This window comes from Temnothorax nylanderi, unplaced genomic scaffold (assembly GCF_030848795.1).
Source record: "Temnothorax nylanderi isolate EJ_2023f unplaced genomic scaffold, tnyl_v1.0 TNYL_tig0014_pilon, whole genome shotgun sequence".
NCBI lineage: Eukaryota > Metazoa > Arthropoda > Insecta > Hymenoptera > Formicidae > Temnothorax > Temnothorax nylanderi.
Window position 1 is genome coordinate 2,235,100 of NW_027249076.1, and position 20,862 is coordinate 2,255,961.

The following is a 20,862-nucleotide window of genomic DNA, read 5'->3' on the forward strand; positions in this document are numbered from 1 at the left end:
GAATTATATCTTCAAAGATTGCAACCTTTGAAAAAAGTGTACAGCAAGAGACTACGTTGGTATAAATACGATATTGCAATAAATCATTTGTAAATAATCAATAAATGCTGTATAAAGACAAATTTTAATAATTATTTATAGATGAAGCTATTTTTTGCTAGTAAATATATTTGTATAACTTATTGTTAGCGATACGATAAACTCTGCGCTTCTAATATTTAACAATTTGCAGACAGAACTTGGAAGGTCATCCACTGGACGACTTATCTGACTAAAATGGCATACTGACTATGAAAACATCCAGATTTCCATTTTATATTAATCCCCAGCAACAAGTATTAAATTGGAGGGAACAGAAGCGGTCTGCAGTGTGAAAGTGGTGATAATCCAGTGTGCGCGTCGAACGTCGCGGGTCGCGGGCTATCGCAATTCGTAATCGTTCGCTGACTATCTTCAGGTGAATTCTTCGGGTGATCGTACGTATACGGCGGCAGCGATTCGCGACTCGCGTCGGTACAAGGTGGCGTGCGAGGGAGAGAGAGAGAGTGAAGGAGCAAGAGAGAGAGAGGGGGGAGGTGGCGAGAGCGAGAGACAGCGCGCGAGAGAGGAGCGCGTACGCTCTCCCTCCGTCGCGTCGCGCCGCGCGGTGCACCGCGCCGTCCGTCCACCTTTCGCGTTGCCGCGAGTGCACGGGATAAAATGGCGCTTGCTTTCGTCCGTGCACCTCTATCGACCGTGACGAACTGCACGGCGGAATCGCGTCGGCACCGTTCGCCGCGGCCCTTCTGAGGGAACCCTGAGCGACGTCCCGCCGACGTCGTCGTCGTCGTCCTCGTTCCCCGTCGCGGCGCGTTCCTCCGATCGTCGACGGCTCCGCACGTCGCGTCGTGACCGTCGTGCCCCTTTCTTCGCTCGGGGTACCGTGCGTGCGTGTAACTTGATTGCTCTGTTAAAAATCATCGTACCAATTTAAAAAAAAAAACAGATTCTTAAAGCTGAAACTTTGCTCTATCGAATGGTATAATTGCCAAATTTTTTTAAATAACATGTAGACATGATACAAATGGATGAAAATAATGTAAAAATTAGCGATTTTTCCCTTTTTCATTTTGACCCAGAAAACAATAGTACAGAACAACAACATCAATTAATTCTTTACTCATCCTTTTCAACCCCAAACGATTCGCGTTGTTAAACGCGAATTCTCATTTTAAATTCGGCATTGATCTTCTGAGGCGGGCGGAATGTTCCGAATAGAAACTCCGTTCTCTACCTTCGTCGAGTGGGTCTCGGCGGATTCCTCGATTCCGCCCACCTGACGGAATCTCGCGCGATCTCATCTCCGCGTCCGCGCTGCGCTCCATTTTCATGCGCTCCGATCCGCGAACACCCGAAAAACCGGCTCCGCCGAGCTAATAGGCCAATCATATAGTATTTACCTCGCGTCACCCGCGACGAATCAATCATCCGTTACAATCACTCCATAAGCGTACCCGGCCGCTAGGTGCCATCCCGCAAGAATTGTAATCACGCGTGCCTCTTCTTGTACACATACCACGCCGGCTCATCTCTTGTAAAATACACGCGCCTCGAGCCATTAGAACTGAGAAACTAACAGCACGATCGCGATCTTTGTAAGTACGCGTGCATCACGACACTGTACATTGCAAGCATTAATTACTTTATAATAAATTTCCTTTTACTCTATAGTATACCTCATTTTGCAATTTGGAAGCCCGTGTCTGTTCCTCCGCGCCTTCTTCGAACCCAGACCCGCCGAAAGCTGAATCCGCGCTTCGGAAGACAGGTTGTTTTAAACAAGACAAATGGATTGAACGATATTTACAACAGTCTTATGAAATCTTAAAATAGGACTTTTATTAAACGTAAATATGAGTGATAATAGTTGTGATATTGGCAATATTTGTGATATTAATAATACTCGTGTACGTCGGAACCGACTCGTCTTTCAACTTCGGCAGCGCGGTCAAAGTTGAGAAGCAGGCTCTCACCAATAATCGTTTATTGTCATAACGTTCGGTCAGCAGGGTCACCGCCCTCTGATAGTTATCCGCGGTTGTTGGTAGATTCTTCAATAATTGTTCTGCCTCTCCCTTTACGCACGACTTTAAATAGTGGAACTTCTCCACTCTGGACAGCCCGGTGTCCTTATCGATTATCGAAGCGAAAAGATCTTTGAACGCGGACCATTCATCGTACCTGCCTGTGAAGATGGGCAGCTGAATCCGTGGCAACGACTTCCGAGGAGTGCCTTCTCCCTCATGGACTCGCGCTGCACTTGCGTCCTCGGATTGACATGAAAACGTGATCTCTTGAGCATATCTGCAAGCAGTGCGCTCTGTTCGATGCACTTTTCTTCGACTCTTTCGAAGAGATGTGACTTCAAATACTCATGTTCCTTGATTGCGCTCCAAAAGGTGGTGATGATCTTCTCGCTTCGTAGATGTCACGGGGTTCACGCACTGACACTCGCACTCGTCAATACTACAATAATTAATAAATTTGATCAGTTTTACTAATTTTTAATGCTACTTTTATGTTACAGGTTTTAAGCGCATTGAATTTGATAGCACCTAGATCTTACCAAAAGCGAGTCGGCCAAGACTATTTGTCTTGCATGAGTCAATCTACTATTTCCAAAATTCTTCGCAAAGTCGTCAATGCATTAAATATATTGATGGAACAGTGGATCAAGTTTCCTATTGAAGAAAATGAAATTCAACGGGTTAAAGAAACGTAAGATTTATAAAGAATCCCGCACGAGTACTATAACACAAGTACTATAACATATCACAAATTCAAATTGACTAAAAACGTTTTTTTCATATAAATCGTGCGGGGTCTTTTTTTGGCATGTAATTTCTCGTTTCTGTCGTTATCAAACAAAGATAGAAGCGACGAGTAGGCAGAAGCCTTAAAAAATATATAAAAATTGTTTTTTTTTTAATTTACAGTTACTGGACACGTACACAATTTTCAGGCATTATCGGAGCTATCGATGAAACTCACGTAGTAATTGTTTCACCAAATGTAGAAAGGGAGCATCTGTATATCAACCGCAAATTGTATCACTCTTTAAATGTACTTCTTGTACGTATAACTTGATTAATAATGTAATAATTCTATATTTAATCTAGAAAATTAAGTTTCTAACTTTCTTTTATTAAAATTATTAAACTACAGGTATCAGATTATGAAGGTAAGGACCACGCACTAATTATATGAAAAAAGTGGCCGCGGTTAAAATCGACCTAAACTATGGAAAAGTGTAGTTTGTGTGATGCCGATCAAAAGTTCAAATGGGCACAACCCTCAAAATATACTAGTTTTTAAGCTACGAGCCTATAAAGGTAATATTGGTGGTATAAAACGTACACATATTATACATAACATCATTGATGCTGGTAATAGGGCAAATCAAGGAGTTTGAGACAATAGAAAAACACTATGAGATAAAAAGAAAAAATATATATAAAATATAAAAAAACAAAAAATATTAAAAAAATATATAAAAAACGAAAAAACAAGAACAGAAAAGGAGATTAGACACTCACCACCTCCACGCTGGTTGATCTTGAGTAACGCTAAGAGTGGGTATACTATGTATAATATATGTCGAAAGGTCATGGGGCATTTTAAATGCCCCGGGATAGACGCCCAGCTCGAGCGCGGCGCGGGGGGGGGGGGGGTCCCGGACGAATCAGTGCGTTTCCCGGGGGCCCCCCTCTCATGAAAACGCGCCGTGAAGGATACCCGCGGGGTTTTAGCCGGTAAAAATCCGGCACTCCCCTCGCCTCTCCCCGGAGGCGGAGGGGTCTTCCCCCTCCTCTTACAGAGGGGACTACTGGCTGAAACCGGGCTTCGGCCAGGGATTCTAGTAGTCGAAGATTTCCCCGCGTCAAAACAAAACAAAAATGTATAATATGTGTAGGGGAGACCGGGGCCTAACCGTCAGTTTTTTTTCGGTGCCGATTTTTAACAAGAAAATAAATAATTTTAGTTAAAAATGGTATACCACTGTAAAGAGTGAACCTTTAGCTACAAAATTTATATAGGAAATTTTTATCTACGTCGCTTTGTTTAACCGGTATAGAGCAAAAACGACAACGGTGGAAAAATTGAAATCTCAAAAATGTCGGGGTTTAACCGTCACACTACATTTTCAATACATATACGTACATCTAATCCTGAAAAATGATAGGATACATCTTAATAATTGTTTTTTAAGAGAAAAAAATATAAATTTATTTAAAATTTTTATGCGAAACATTATTAAAAAATAGTTACGAGGGTTCCTCTTTCCGCAGAAGTCACTCGCCCGACTTGTTTCACTCCTCGACGTCCGATGACTCTATTCGGTGTCTGAACGGTTTAAATTCCCGTCTCATCCATATTCCATATGCAGTGAGTCTGGAAATGCCCGGAAATGCCTTCGAAATGCACCCGGACTGCTTACTGACGGATTAACCCCAAACACTAGTTTCAGGTTTGATCGCCCACGAAATATTAGACATCAACGATAATGAAAAAACTACACTGGATTCGTGTTCAGCATGCATTACTCTTTATAATCACGTACCTCGAGATTTGGAGAGCAAATATTATTGCAGATATTACAAAATTTCCACGCGCAGAAAATGTAACTTTCACCTTCCGAAAACACGTTTGCCCTCGTAAAAATCATAACACAGCAGGTAGCCTGCCGAAACTCCATTGGTCACATGGGTACCATAAGCAGCGTTTACAATGTTAATAGCGAGTTCGCACAATATACAGGTTCCGAGATATTTGATTTGACGGTTCAACCCCGGCGACGGTTAGGCCCCGGTCTCCCCTACGTTTAATACCACCAATATTACCTTATGGACTCGTAGCTTAAAAACTAGCATATTTTGAGGGTTGTGCCCATTTAAACTTTTGATCGGCATCACACAAACTACACTTTTCCATAGTTTTGGTCGATTTTAACCGCGGCAACTTTTTTTATATAATTAGTGCGTGGTCCTTTTAACAGTAAATGCTGCTCATCGCGGAAGAACGCACGACGCAAGAGCTTGGAGGTCATCTCACGTATCCAATCTGGAAGAGATGTATGCTACAAGGCGAAAAGATGCCTGGCTTTTAGGTAACTATATTTTTATATAATTTGTTCTTAATTATTTCAGTTTGGCAATGCATTTAAAAAACATATTTTAAACAGTATATAGCTTTTCTAGGAGATAGTGCATATCCTTTACTATTATATCTGATGATACCTAAGCTACATATATTCCTTGATTGCGCTCCAAAAAGTGGTGATGAGTGAGTTGTGAATATTCTCGAACTTCGTCCAGTAAGCAACCAGGAGCTTGATTCTCGTTTCCAGAGATCCTGACGTTATCTTTGCCTCTCCTGATTTTTTCAGGTTCTCCACCGAGTGCGCGATGCGCCCGTGGAACTCGTACGCGCTCCTCAGCGCGCCTACAGCGTCAAGGCTCATCTTCTCGCCTCTTCGTATGTGTCACGGAGTTCACGCACTGACACTCGCACTCGTAACGATGATGTAAGATTGTCGGTATAATGTATAATAATATCCGGCTCGAAGGACCAGAAATGTTCGCGCGCGTGTGAGTGAGGAAGGGATAGTGAGTGAGAGACTACTGACACCGAAGCTTGAAGTAACACAATAATTTATTTTAACAACCAAATCTAATGACGAAATTAAAGAATGACATAATTTAAAAGCGTATTTGGATTATACTGAACTCGGAAACGCGGGCGTTTTAAATGATGTATAACGGCTTTAATGCGCACTTGAATGCGCACTCGAATGCGCATTAAAGCCGTTATACACTGATTTAATCGTTAATATTTAAAGTAAAATGCAAATACTTTGACTGATAAAATACCCAGTACATATTTTACCAAATAGTGCAATAAAAAATATTGAGGATTTCGTGATTTAATGTGCACTATCCCTGGCGAAAATGAGAAGTTTCATAAACGTTTGTTTGATGTTTACGTGAGCGTTTGCGGAAGTTCTTTGAGAGTTTAGAAACGGTCAGTAGAGAGTTCGTAGAGCGGAAATTGCAACGCTGCAGCGTTTGAAAGGCGTTTGTATATAGCGTTTTTGAGAGTTTGCACAGCGTTTACATGACGTATGACGTTTGCTGAGAGTTCTTTAAAACATTTAGAGATCCCCTGTTAAGCGTTTAGGCTGCGTTCGGAAACGTCACCCGGGTACACACGGGTATACTCCCTTCTCCTAACTCGCTGAGATAGAAAGAGAAGGGAGTATACTCGTGTGCACTCGGGTGACGTTTTCGAACGCAGCCCTGATAAGTCGAAAGCGTTTGCTTTCATCATTAAAAACTGCGTGCAGCCTCTATTGAGCTTAACGGGCGTTTACTCTTGTCGTTAGAAGAAACGGCGTAAAGAGCGTTAAATGTTAAAATCTGCTTTTCGCCTCGCAGAGGGTCTGCTTATATACGCGGCTGGATGTATTTTAAATGCGAGAAAGATACGCCGCCTAGCGGTATTGTTAGAAGAATGTTTGCTGAACGGAGGGAAAACGCTTGTGTTACGGAGTCGGGAAAAGCGTTTCTTGGGCGTCTCCAAGCCGTTTGCGTTAACGCCTTACAAATCGTTCACTGCGCCTCTACAATTCGCCATCGGAAGAGCGTTTGCTGAACGGATTGAAAACGCTTGTCTTACGGCGTTGGGAAAAGCGTTTTCTAAACGTTTGAAAAATCTGACAGCAAACTCTCTGCACGCAGCGTTTACTGAGCGTTCTCTGAAAAGCGTTGCCTCAGCATTTCAGAACTTTCATGAAACGTTATATACAGCGTTTTATAAGCGTTCTGAAAGCGTTCAAAATTCAACGGCGTTGTGTAAGCATTCTTATAAAGTTTAAAAGCGTATAAACTCTCAAAAAACCCTCATTGAACGGTTGTCAACGCTTTATAAAGCTTCTTAATTTTCGCCAGGGATGCGCATCAGTTCTGCCAATGACAAACGCTATAAAGTTGGCTGAGAAAATCAGACAGCGTGGCGCTTTGATGGGTACTAACGATTGATTATACAGGCGATTTGGCTTGGTTTTCAAGTAAAGGGATATTTGACGAAGGTAAAGTTAAATTTTAAAGTTCTTACATCATTTAATACGGTCTCCAAGTATGAAAAAATGACTAGGAGACGATTATCTTGCGGTCTGCATGTAAGATAAATAAGAAATATAGAGCCGATTTCACAGTCTCCGATTAATTTGATCCTCCGATTAAACTCACTCTGCATCTCTTTCTAACTGTCCCCCTTAGAAAGAGACGAAGAGTGAGTTTAATCGAAGGATCAAGTTAATCGGAGACTGTGAAATCGACCCACAGATGGAAAATAAACCTCCACGCCACACACACACACACACACACACACACACACACACACACACACACACAGCATAACTGCAGCTTCTTCGACAGCCCGGAGGAATTCTCGGGATTGTCCTTGTTTCTGCGGATAATGCACTTTTTCGTTTTTGGTTGTTGTGATCCACGATAAGGCAGACGCGGTAGAAGCTGGTGCACTTTGTGTCACGAGCAAGCGATGTTTCAAAGTAATATAATTATAAGCAGCCACGAGACAGAACGAGAATCGTCGAACTTCACCAGGAGACGACGGACGGACCGAACGGTGAGTCGCTTTTCTTTCTTATGCATATCTTATGCATATATAGCTACTGTTTGTTATAATGTAAACATTTATTTGCATAATTTTAGATGACTATAATACTGAAGACAAAAAAGGCCGAAGACACATTGGATTTAAATTCAGAGGTGGACACAAAAAGAAGGCGGGTGAAAAATCGGCTGTACGAAAATGAAATCGATGATAGTGACTATAGTGAGTAGTATAATATCGCGAGCGCCCCAACAAAACGAAAACAAATGAAAGGTTTATTCCAGTATAAATAGACATTATTCTCTAAAGTTAATATTAAAGTTCTTGTGTTAATATTAAAGTCTATTTTATAATATTGTAAAATGTATTTGCCAAAAAATATACTAATTTATATTTTCAATTTTTTCAGAGGACGAGGTGAGGAAAAAAAATATTAAATCATGTATAGCAGACGCGTTACAATCTTCAAGTGAAGAGTCAGAAGAGTTTGACAGCGTCCTCCCAAAACATCCGCAAATGACAGGTACATTAATTAAAATAAGCAGAAAAGTTTATTATTTTCGACTACAATTGGTAATACGTATATTGAAACGTTACGACGTTTCGACCCTTAGGATTGGGTCCTTCTCAAGCAATCTAAATAACAAACAATTCAGTGTAACAATAATTTGGTCACTAGGTAAAATTAATTGTCAAGAAAAACCTATGTTTTACGCTGTTACTCCTAAAGGTGATGTTAAAACGCATGTGTATAATGTGTGGTGGTAAAACGTCCTGTCGTCTGCAACGAAGTGGTAGGATTAGCTGTTGTCTTGCTTTGCAGATCTTCTTCTTATTGTTAATCCACGATTTCATGAGAAAAACGCTGTTACTTCCAAAAAAAGAATCACTTTCTTAAAATGGAACTGGGCTGGACACATAGCGAGAATCTCCGACGACCGATGGACGAAGAGGATTCTTGAGTGGAGGTCTCCAAGGTAAAGAGCCTCTAGTCGATAGACTAATGTAGGTAAGGGAAGTCGGCAAATTGGATCCGTAACTTCGGAATAAGGATTGGCTCTGAGGAGCGGGGCGTGTCGGGCTTGGTCGGGAAGCGGGTTTGGCTGACGTGCCGGGCCTGGGTGAGGTGAACCGATCGGCGTTCTCGCGCCGGTCCCGGGGATCCGAGCTCGGTCCCGTGCCTTGGCCTCCCGCGGATCTTCCTTGCTGCGAGGCTTCCGTGGTCCAAGGCCTATCGGAGCAGAGGGCGTCAACAAGATGGACCGACGACATCAAACATATCGCTGGAAACTGGACGCAGGCGGCACAATGCAGAACAAATTGGTAAATACTACGGGAGGCTTATGTTCAACAGTGGACTAGGATAGCTGGATGATGATGATGATGATGATGAATAAATTGAGATTACATATGATTATATTATACATATGTACATGTACGTACATATGTATAATATAATATATCATGTGTAATCGTACATGTACATATTATGTATAATATAATCATATGTAACCTCAATTTATTATTTAAACATTAATATCTTAAAACTTCTTTCTATTTTTCTTTCTTTCTTCAACCTATAAAATTTCAAAATCATATAATTTTTGTTCTTGGTATTGAAAATTTAATTTAATAAAAGCATATGTGCATCATAAGTACATTTCGAATCCTGCAGACACTCATTCTAAAATTCGAAACTAACTAATCGGAATTCGATTACTTCGCAAGTACAAAATATATGAAATATTATTTCTTACGAATATTACTCGAATCCAAGGAAATGAAACTTTATTATTGGATTTGACTCGGATTTTTAAATACATATTGAACTAATCTCATCTCTATTTGAATGAATGAATAGATACTTTATTTACCTCCAAGGGGTCTTAAAGGGCGTTTTAAAGGGACGTACCAAACCCTGTACAATTGGCGTTTTGAAGGGACGTACCCAACTGTACAATACTCGTGCTTCCTATCCCGCCCTGGCCTCGCTCTCTCGCTCTCTCGCTCGTTCGCTTATGCTTAACGCTTAATGCCTCTATACTCTTCCTCCTCTTCAACTCTCACCCCCAGCTCTTCTAGGTAACTCTTTCTTTCTTGCTCCCACCTTCCTATTATCTTCCCCTTCTTCCATCTCTCTTTCACTTCTTCCAGACATTTCCTCGCTATTCCCCCTCCATTGCCCTCTTCTAGCTTCTTTTCGAATTTCCATGCTCTTAATCCCATCTCTATTTATGTTCTACTTTACACTTTTACAGTATATACTCATTGTTCTTTGATAGAAAGTTAAAAAGGCGCTAAGTTCGCATATTCTTTAAAAAAGTTAATTTATTAAATTTTTTGTTTTTGAACGATAAATTTCTTATTTTAGGAATACACATTATACTTGTGTTTAATGATAATTTTGTTGTTCAACATTAATTATTACGTGAACTTATTTTAAACAAATAAATTGTATTAATAAACGAATAGATTGTTTTTTTAAATTAATAGTTACACTTTAATTATGGTGTCTTTATTTCTGGAACACAGTAATTTTTACACGCAAGATCTTTTTCACTTTTATTTAAATAGAATATTGAACGACTACAGCTGCATGTTATAAATCGAAAAATCATATTTTCCATAAAGTAGAGTTGTATGTACATATAATATTGATTTTGTAGAATCCAATATTAAGACGAATTTAAATGTAAACACGAGTGGATCTAAAATAACAGACATACCGAGTACGCATGAACTGTTAAATAACAATCACGTACGCAATACGCAACGACGCTTATCTCAGCAATGCCCGTCAGCGTCAGTCATCTGCTCCAGATAATAATGGTATGTATTTTTTTTACAGTTAAGCATTATTATTGTTAAATAGGTAAATGAAGTATAATATTTAAATATATTCTTTCTCTGTAGATAATGCAAAATATTTCAAGGAAATTATTCGCCAGCAAAGTTTCTTTAAAACTCAGTTGTGGCAGATGGCAGACGATTTGAGAGAAGTAAAAACTATGATAACCGGTAATCTGAGATAAAATTTAAATAACAATAATAAGCAGCAAAAGATACAATTTATTCTTCCTTTGATCTTCCACTGAAAACGGTGGAAGATATCGAAGGGGCTGTGGAGCAATTTTTACAAGATGAAAATAATTTTGAACGCTCGGTAATACATATGCTCTGTGCAAAATCGTAAAATATTTTCATATCTTGCAAAACATAAATATTGTGTATAATAATGTAAATATGTGATGTTTTATTATACAGTGTACAGAAGCTTGTACAATAGGAGGCACATCTTCTTACAATTTCATGAAACGAAATTTGGACCGGTTGATTACCAACTGTACTTGCACAACAGTACAGTTGGTTGGGCGCTAAACTAAAAAGAAAATCAACAAATTAATAAACGGCGATACGAGTCAGGCGCGGTACGTGGTGCGCAAGTAAAGAAATTAATAGTTACAGAAGTAACGAATTACAATGTATATAATATACATATATACATCTATTCCAACTTGATAAACTGCGCGCCGATTATTTGTCGGACTTGAATCACAGCTATCGTTGGAACATTAATACCCTTCCCTTCCCGGAATTAAATCGACGCGATTTAATTACACAGGACCACAAAAAAAATTTTTGGAAAATCAACTGGGATCAGAGTAGGCGTTTCTTATAGATTTTGGGTCACTGAATCCGAATTTGTAAACCGTTTTGCTCCATCACGTCTAGGTTTTTAGATAATCGAGAAAAATAGCGGAAAATTGTCTAAACATTAAAATACATATACTTATATCTAAACAAAAAGTGAAAGTAAAACTTGCGGCGCAAGTGTTTAGTGCCTCCGAGGGATGCGTTCAGAAAGTCACCCAACTTACCAAACTCATCAAAACCCCTGTTCAAAAAGTCGCCTCGGATGACTCAGCGGAAGCCTTGCGATTGGACAGTCGAAGAGACCGTAGTATAAAGTGGGGAAATGTAGGCAGGCGACAAATTGATGAAAGAACCCGACATTACACGGTCAATTTTTTCGGTAATGGTAATAGTTGCCCTTGTTTGTATATCTCACTAGCTGGTTACCCGGGCTTCGCCCGGGAGTCGTTTTCCTTCAAACGACTTCATTTGGAGTAGATTTTTTTCAAAACGGGACTATGAAAAATTCCCAAACAATTCATATAATTCTATTTTGCATTCCAGAACAACATATTAAAATTTCATGAAACTGGCTGCATTGCTTGGTTTACAGGCGAAAAGTTGGAAAGGACTGTTCAGAAGTTCAGAGATATTGCTGATATGACGGGAGTGGTGCAATAGACGGTTGTTACGTTCCCATTGATGCACCTCAAGTAAGTTTTACTTATATTTTTACGACAAAAACTTGCACTTCCAAAGAAATTTCCAAACAAAAGAAAAAGTAACAATTAAGAAATGAATGTAATGTATTTTAATTTGCTACTTACAGTATTACAAGTTAAAAAAATACCATGTTGTAAAATTTTTAAAATTTGTTAGGTTGAGGCACAATATACTGTCGAACCAGAAAATGTGAATACGCAATAATCCTTCAAGCGATATGTGATCCTAAGTTGCGATTCACCGATGTATTTGCTGGCTATCCTGGGTCTGTGGGAGATCTCCGAGTATTTCGGAATTCTCCGTTATACAGAGACATTGAGGCAAACATCCAGAATTTTTTCATCAGTACATTTAAATTTAGTGAAGCAATGAGCTTTCTGAGTGACAGCATGGAACCAAGGCCGTAAGCACGTACCAATTATTCTACTATTTCCTGTCACAAATTTAGTATCATGCCCACTCCAAAGCCTCACAAAACATTTCCATTTTGTCCCATTCACCTATCACCGTGCTAATTACTTTTTATTAAGCGACTAAACAAAATCAAAACATTTTGTGCGTCTCTGGAGTGGTCATTGACTTTAAACTTTTGTAGACATGTTGTACGCATTAAAAAAATTTTCTGCGTGTATTGCGTCGTATATGTACAAGTTATAACGCATATTGTACAATATTATTTGATTAATTTTATTAATTTTGTTAATTAGGACATCAAGTACTTTATTTACAAATAAAGGCGAACCACCTCCTAGCCTGTTTCAGCGCTATTATATGTCAGCACCCACAATGCGTTAGTATCACCTGCTACCACGTGCAGCAACAACTCGAATGTAAATTCCTCAAAACGTATGTGTAATCATGAATTCATATTAAATTTTTATCACAATGAATACAAAATCATCAGAGGCAAATCATACACCTTTTATTTTTAAAAACTTACAAGGGAACCTCGCGAACTGGAAAATTCTGATTTTAATCAAACTTTGCACACATGTAGGGGGAGTAAAAAGATGAATTTAGATATTTTTTGTAGCTGCCCAAAAACGGTTTTAAGGGGTGAAATCACTCCTCATATATAGAGCGGTTTTTACTTTTCTCGATATATCTCGAAAAATATTTGAGATATCCAAAAATGTTTCTTATAAAAGTTTTATAGTAATATCTCCTCTATTCAACAACATTAATAATATTTTTTAAAAATAATTTTTTAAACAAAATTTTGATTAAAAATTAGAAAAAAAAAATTTTTTAACCGTTTTTGGGCAGCTACAAAAAATATCTAAATTCATCTTTTTACTCCCCCTACATGTGTGCAAAGTTTGATTAAAATCAGAATTTTCCAGTTCGCGAGGTTCCCTTGTTAGTCGTTTTTTGCTTTGAATCAAAACCTTTGCTTTCCGTTTCTTTTCAACATCCTTAAATTTAAAATTATTTACTATAATAGTATTTTTCTTTGTAGGAAAGAAATCAGATTCAACAAAAAATGACAAAGATCATTTGGAAGAGGCTTTTAGTACTGCAGTTATCAACGAACTTGCAGGAAAGGATGGTGTGTATCATTTCGTTATGAGATTGGCTGAAGGCCTTCGAAGACTTCCGTACAGAGAGCGTGCCAAATGAGAAATTGAATTTCTAAGTAAGATTATGGAGGTTGAAGAAAGATTAGGATTAGATAACGTGTGAACATAAATACTTGGTAACATATATTAACTTTTTAACCGAATGACTTAATTGTTATGCGACACTGAAGATGGTCCTATAGAGGACTGAAACGTTTGTAGTTTTTACTTAAATATAGAATTAATGAACACTAACACCTTGTTACGGTTCGATGCTCCTTTTTTTTCGATTGATTTTTAATTTTGTGAGCCTTTATTATTATATAAATACTTGGATTATTTTAGAAGCAGACATCATGAAAGGCACTTATGAAGGCTAGCGGAGAAATTAACCCCAAGAATATATTCTTGTTTTTTTCTCTATTCATATTTATTTATATAAAATGTCTTTACATACATACTCTTATTCTTTTTCAGTGCCTGGAATTCTTTCTCCTGTTAATGGCTACATTTCTGAGAACGCCACACCTACTGCTGCAGGAACACCGCTCGCCGTACAATATTCCCATTGTAGCGTCACCTAAACCGAAGGCAACGTGGACTAGCGATGGCGTCCAGATTGATGTAGCCGATGCTCGACACCACCAACACTGAAACTTCCTTCGAGATTTCGTTCTCTGTCCGTGGTGATACTGGACGTTACACTCTGACTTTGGAGAACGAGCACGGTAACTTTAAGTACGTGACAAATCAAATAATTATAATTATGTAGAAAGTAGTTTCGATATTTATTCTTTAACGACATATGTAATTCGGGTAGCATAGGAATCTTGAGTAAATTAATTTACATCAAATAACATTTTGTTACATCTGAAACTTACTTTTAATGATTTTAAAAAATAATAATAAACGAAGATGATTTAAATGAATAATAAGATTTTAATATTGAAAATTAATTTTTAAATAAATAAATATAACTTTGGCAAGTTATGTCAATGTAATTTTATTATATTCTTGATGATTATTAGTTAAACAAACGATGACGTTAAATTTCCAGTGCCAGCGCGAGAATCACTGTCCTGGATAGACCAGCACCGCCGGAGAAGCCTTTGGACGTCAGCAATGTCAGCGATCTCGTCACTGCCAAACCTCGTTACGGTAAGTCGTGAATTTCCATAGTATTAGTTTAGAAAGCGACGATTTGATTAAAAATTATAATAAGAAGCAGTAAATTACATTTTCCAATTTTATAGATTTTATTAATTAATATTTTATATAGCTTTATATATCTTTTATGTTCAAAACTTCTAATATATTTTGTTCTATATATTGTCGCGTTTAAAGGAGAAGAGGGGAAAGTATAGGGGACCAAGATTATTGACACTTCGTGCATACGTTTAAGACGTGAGACACACAAGACAGTATTGTGCGTTACTAAAAACAAAGATTTAAAACATAAAACATTGTCTTAAAATTATAAGTCAGCTACTCTGCTCAGCCCCTGACTTAATACATGATTAATGGTATGCTTCATTTGCCCTATTGTCCTTTAAAAGTACGATTTTCAACTTAAAAGTCAAAAGGGCATTTTTTCGCGTGTAACTCTTAAACAAGAGATAAAGAAAAATGTTTTGAATAAAAGTTCAATGGTAAGTTAAGGTTTACAAAGTGATATAAATAAAAACATACCATTAATCATGTATTGAGTTACTCTACATACCCACAAAAGCGAAGAATTCGGGTTTGGCGTGTTCCCTTGTAAGTCAGTAGTACAATAGTAATATGCAAAAATGTTTATAGGGGAAACTAGAGTCCCTCTAATAAGAGTCGCGACGTCTCGAGTTCTGGCAAAATTCTGCGAGAGAGAAGGATATAAGAGAGAAAGAGAAAGCGATATACATTCATATAGGACTCTTTAGGGACTTTAGAGCAAACAAAGGCAAAACGACATCTGCAGGTACAATAGACCGCTCTCAATATAAAAGAAAAACGAATCGACAGTCGTTGGGACAAAAATAGTATGAAAAATGCTATTGTAAAAGTTGCTACTGGGTTTCAATAAGGCGTCGGCTTTATATAATGTGCCAAAAACAACTTTAAAAAGAAGACTGACTAAATAGAATTCTACTAAAGATATTGACAAAGCCACAGAAAAAAAAGATGAGTAGGTGCATTTTGTCTCTAGAGGTAGTCCGTTTTACATTACGGAAAAACATGTAAAAACGTTTATAAGAAACATTTTAGACAGAAAAACATATAAAAGCAATATAAAGGCTGATCTACAATGTGCTCTTTGCTTTCTGTTTTCTGCTCTTAACCTCTTTGCGACTATCTCGTATTTCGCAATTCCGTTGCGTAACGTGATGTTTCTTGTCTCTTCTGAAGTTCGTCAATTTTTATCTTGGGCGACAGAGAACAAAAAACATCGCGGACGCGTTACGCGACGGAATTGCGAAATACGAGATAGTCGCAAAGAGGTTAAGGGCCAATTTCACAGTCTCCGCTTAACTTGATCCTCCGATTAAACTCACTCTGCATCTCTTTCTAACTGTCTCTCTTAAGAAAGAGACGAAGAGTGAGTTTAATCGGAGGATCAAGTTAATCAGAGACTGTGAAATCGGCCCTAAGAGCAGAAAACAGGAAGCAAAGGACACATTGTAGATCAGGCTTAAATAACGGCTCCGTGCATTGCGCGACAAAGCGTGAAATTGTCATCTTTCCTGCAAAAGCGCATGCTTGTAAAGTACTTATTATAATAAAAATGTGCTTTCTATTATATATTGAAGTCTTAGCATCACAAGAAACGATACGGGTACTTGAATTATCCGGATACCCGCGGAATTGGTCCAGATCCATATACAACGGGCAAGCGGGCGGGTATTCGTATACCCACCCAAGTAGAACAAGTTAATCACAGAAACGTCAAGGTGACATTAAAATGATGAATTTTATGTCATCATATGGTCAACGTCAAGAATCAGTTTGAAATGACTGACTTATGACATGCTGTTTTACGAGACTCGCGATATATGTAACAGTATATATTGTTACAAATTGCATGATCAGTCATAATTGTCTTCAGTTCTCATAACATATTTCGAGTATATTCTTGAATAGAACGAAAAGATCAAATAAAAGTCAAAGAGAAGTAGTGATTATATAGTCAAGATTAGATGCTTCTAATGGGCCATTTTGACGTCACGATGACGCGTAAAAAATGATTACAGAATGATGTCATTTTGATATTTTCATGACTGATTTGTTCTACTTGGGCAGTTATCTGGTTATCCGGTTCTTTTTACGAGCTCTAATAGTCAAAATAAACCGTCATCAAAAACGTAATATCCGGTTTGACCCCTCGACGGCACATTGTCCGCATCTCTGGTTAAGGATCTCTAGCCGACACGACGCTAGCGAGACATTAGTGCTGGTCTACAACCTTGCTTTAAGGGCATTTAAGTTCTAAGCCGTAGGAAATTGACCAATCACAGTCGAGTATTCTCCTCACATTCTACTGTGATTGATCAATTTCTTACGGCTTAGGGCTTAAAGCACTTATTGTAGACCAGGACTCAGAGACTTGGCAACGTCCGCTTCTATTATATATATAACTGAGCGCGTGTTTACTATCGAATTCAAATGCATCGCGCTGAGTGCATCCAATCGAATCCGCTATAAATAATTTATTTACAAACTTATCAAGAGCAGCTCACATTAATGGGCAAGAATGTTATTTCCGAGGCCCTTCAATTTGATAGGTGTATTTGATAGATCTTTCGCTGAGAAAAAGAATGCCGCAAACCACAATGCGCTACGATGCATAGTTTTCGAGATATCAATTTATATATAATCTATCACATATACTACGTTTACGCGAGCGTTACTTCTGTATAGTAACTTACGATAATTCCTTCGCGTAAACGGGATTTTGTAGTAACTTACGACAATTTACTCCGCGTAACGAGTGAATTATCGTAAGTTACTACAGAAGTAACGCTCGCGTATATATATAGTAATAGTATAATAATATACATAAAATTAGCAGTGACCCCTACGCAACTCTAACACCTGTCCCCTCTACCTTTCACTCACAACATTTCTTTTCATACTACTCTCTTTGTTTGACGTGTTATTATTATTCAAACGTGTAGTATACAAGTCTAATGTACACTAGGCAGTGTCAAAATGTCGCTACCGAAACATTCACGTATTCGAAAAATCGATATCTCGAAATGTATTACTAGATGACATAAAATATATGTATTCAGGAAATTAATAGGCAATATATAATGTTTCATTATGTATATATATAAACGAGCTCGTAAAGCACGCCATGGCACGAACCCATGTGACAATTTGTCTCGCGTGGAAAGTGTATGATGCGTGAAGGCAGTAGGTTCCGCCCCCCTGTGGGGGGCTCCACTACCGTTAAACTAGACACATAGGCCGGTATTCATAATCGGTTCTTATTTCAAGACCGTCTTAAGTAATGTCTTAAGATGCTAATACGGCTCTGTGATTGGTTCATAACGTCTTAAGATTGTACTTAAGACGGTCTTAAATACAAGAACCGACTATGAATACCGGCCATAGTGTGCCTCGCAAAGTACATGCGTGAACTTTCCACACGTGGTAAATTGCAAACCCCATATATAATACCATACAACACTATTGCTATTATTACATTTAAAAATCGATATCTCAAAAACTATGCATCGTAGCGCATTGTGGTTTGCGGCATTCTTTTTCTCAGCGAAAGATCTATCAAATTGAGAGTTACATGAAATAGCATTATCCCCGTGCCAAAGGAGAAATGGGACAAATCGTTTTTGGCGTAGCTAGAATATTTAAAGTGGTCCGGGGGTAGGTTTTTTTAGTATAAGGGTGTCTTCCGCAGGGTGTATCGGATAAGTTCTTATGTATTTCGTATTTGTCACTCAGAAATGTCTCTGTGCCAAAGGAGAAATGGGACAAATCGTTTTTAGTGTAGCCAGAATATTTAAAGTGGTCCGGGGGTAGGTTTTTTGAGTATAAGAGGGTGTATCGGATAGGTCTCTTATGTATTTTGTGTGTGGCACTTAGAAGTTGCTCTGTCGCGTCGATTTAATTTCGGGGAGAGAAGGATTTTTAATGTTCCAACTTCCAACGATATAGCTGTGTTTCAAGTCCGACTGTGATCGGCGCGCAGTAATAAGTTGGAATATATATGTATATGTATTATAATAATACATATACACGGAAATTAATATTGAGCTGCCTAAGATCTAAGCTTAGACCGAAAACGGCTTGTATCTTATTCGATTGTGTATTATAGCGCGGTCTTGTTTTCTCTTATTATAATAATGTTCTTAAGATTTTATCCTGGAGATCTCCTTGAATCTTCTATCAGAAATCTCGAATCTTTACAAACGCAAGAGATCACCTTCGACTTTATCGGGTCCGATACACGTGCCTTTTGTGACGCTCGTCCCGGTGTGACTCGTGACAATAACTTCGGAATTGTGCGTAGAAAAGAAGTCGGCATAGAAATAGCGTCAATCTCGCGCAGAAAAGTCGGGCAAAGATCACAAAGATCAAGATATAATCCAAGATACGTGTATCGGCGACAGCCTTCGGCGAAAAGATCAGACATTCAAATGGACATTCAGATGGTAAACGAACATAATATATGCCATATATATATATATATATATATATATATATATATATATATGCCGTATACATGTGCGTACGTGCGAACGTACACGGGATAATGTCAAGATACGATCGGCATGAAATCCACACTTCATCTTTGATTCACCGTACAATCGGCTCTTTCCTCACATACGAATAAAGCACAGCATATCTCATAATTTTTATTTTAATGACAGATTCCTAACAGAAGTAGATTTTTTTAGCGGAAATGTATTAAGGCACGTCATATATCTTTCGCGAAAGGCAAGTAATAAAACCATATTCTTTAGTTGTTTTTAAGTAGACTCTACTTTGATAGAATTTTATTTTAATATACTTAAGAAGGTTGTAAGGAGAATGCAAAATGTTAAGAACAGCGCATGAAATTTATAATATAATTTTCTTTACAAATAATGGTTGCATGTGAATTTTTTCAGATTCTTTTACCGGCCCATTTTTGCGTAAATTATACTTAGAGTTCCTCTAGTAAGAGTTAGGACACCGTCCGCCATTAACAAGCAATTATGCGAACGATCATGAGAGATAGCCTCCCCACTCTCACGGGATGTTGTGCTTCGTCCCACTCCCACTAACTTCTCCTCAGTAAATAGCGGACCAATCAAGCGTCATTAGGCGGTGTCCTAACTCTTACTGGAGGAACTCTAATCTTACTCATTCTTACAGATTAGAATTCTTGAACTTGGCACCGAAATCGAAAGTCTAGTCGGTCGATGGTAGTTCTATCAACTTTGATTTTTTATTTCTACGCCGCCAAATCCTTACTTGTAATAATAATAAAATTTGTTTAAAAAAATATAAATTTATATGTGAGACTTCTACATAAATCAACATTTATATTCTTTGCATTTTCTCTGCATTACATCCTATATTTTTTCAAAATTTTAGATTAATAGGTATTGTTTTAAATATCAATATTTTAGATTGGTAGTACTTCTCATATTTCCTTCGTATGAAAACGCTACCCCCTCATCATTGCCCCCACCTCAGCCTTACAACCTCATTAATTATAAAGATATGTAATGTTGAAGTTCCGAAAACTAACAGACTTTCACGAGATTTTTGTTAGAAAAAAAATCAGTTTTAAATTGGTCAAAATTAAGACCGCGAATTGCAGAATATATCCTGTATGAAATGGTTTACATTTCATTAATTTTTTAATTTACCTATGATTTTAAGGTTTGTTCGACGAACTCAGCGAATCATTTCGCAAGCTAAACTTTGCGATTATATATTTAAATAAAGTTTGTAACTAAAACAAAATTAACACTTTCGCTGCCGGCGATTCTAGCGCGCGACTTAAAATTGCCACGTGCAAATTTGTTCCATTTTTGGATTAAAACTATTTTTAACTTAATTTTAATACTCATTTTGATAAACTTGAAATCAATTTATTGTTAGATAGCTGCAGAATCATAAAGTCATCTACCTTTCTATAAATATATATAAAATAAGGTAAAATTCAATGTTAGCGGCAGCCAGCACAGATTTAAAAATGACGTAAAATTACGTTAGCAGCAACTAGCTAGATCTTAAAATAACGTAAAACTATGTCAGTGGCTGCGAATGTGTTAAATATTTA

General features: G+C 37.9%; 2 protein-coding genes and 1 pseudogene across 2 annotated transcripts in view; 2 read left to right on the top strand and 1 right to left on the bottom strand.

Annotated features, from left to right (window-relative positions):
* Window positions 1-1,880: 1,880 nt before the first annotated feature.
* LOC139768074 (uncharacterized) lies at window positions 1,881-5,500 on the bottom strand. Its single transcript, XM_071697907.1, has 2 exons — window positions 5,346-5,500; window positions 1,881-2,343 (listed from the first exon to the last, which is right to left on the bottom strand). The coding sequence occupies exons 1-2, from the start codon at window positions 5,498-5,500 to the stop codon at window positions 1,881-1,883; spliced, it is 618 nt and encodes a 205-aa protein (XP_071554008.1).
* A 2,099-nt stretch (window positions 5,501-7,599) lies between these two features.
* LOC139768075 (uncharacterized) lies at window positions 7,600-11,169 on the top strand (annotated as a pseudogene).
* A 568-nt stretch (window positions 11,170-11,737) lies between these two features.
* The window catches only part of LOC139768182 (uncharacterized), a 29,738-nt gene continuing 20,613 nt past the window's right edge, over window positions 11,738-20,862 (top strand). Inside the window, exons 1-6 of the mRNA XM_071698126.1 lie at window positions 11,738-12,020; window positions 12,187-12,433; window positions 12,738-12,876; window positions 13,490-13,666; window positions 14,067-14,327; window positions 14,647-14,747. Coding sequence (XP_071554227.1) covers window positions 14,221-14,327; window positions 14,647-14,747 — 208 coding nt within the window. The 5' untranslated portion in view covers window positions 11,738-12,020; window positions 12,187-12,433; window positions 12,738-12,876; window positions 13,490-13,666; window positions 14,067-14,220. The remainder of the gene's footprint in view (window positions 12,021-12,186; window positions 12,434-12,737; window positions 12,877-13,489; window positions 13,667-14,066; window positions 14,328-14,646; window positions 14,748-20,862) is intronic.

Coding starts and splice junctions, on each gene's coding strand:
- LOC139768074 (XM_071697907.1), bottom strand. CDS start 5,500: ATGAGCCTTGACGCTGTAGGCGCGCTGAGGAGCGCGTACGAGTTCCAC. Junction 2,344..5,345: donor CTGGTTGCTTACTGGACGAA/GTTCGAGAATAT, acceptor CACTGCTTGCAG/ATATGCTCAAGAGATCACGT.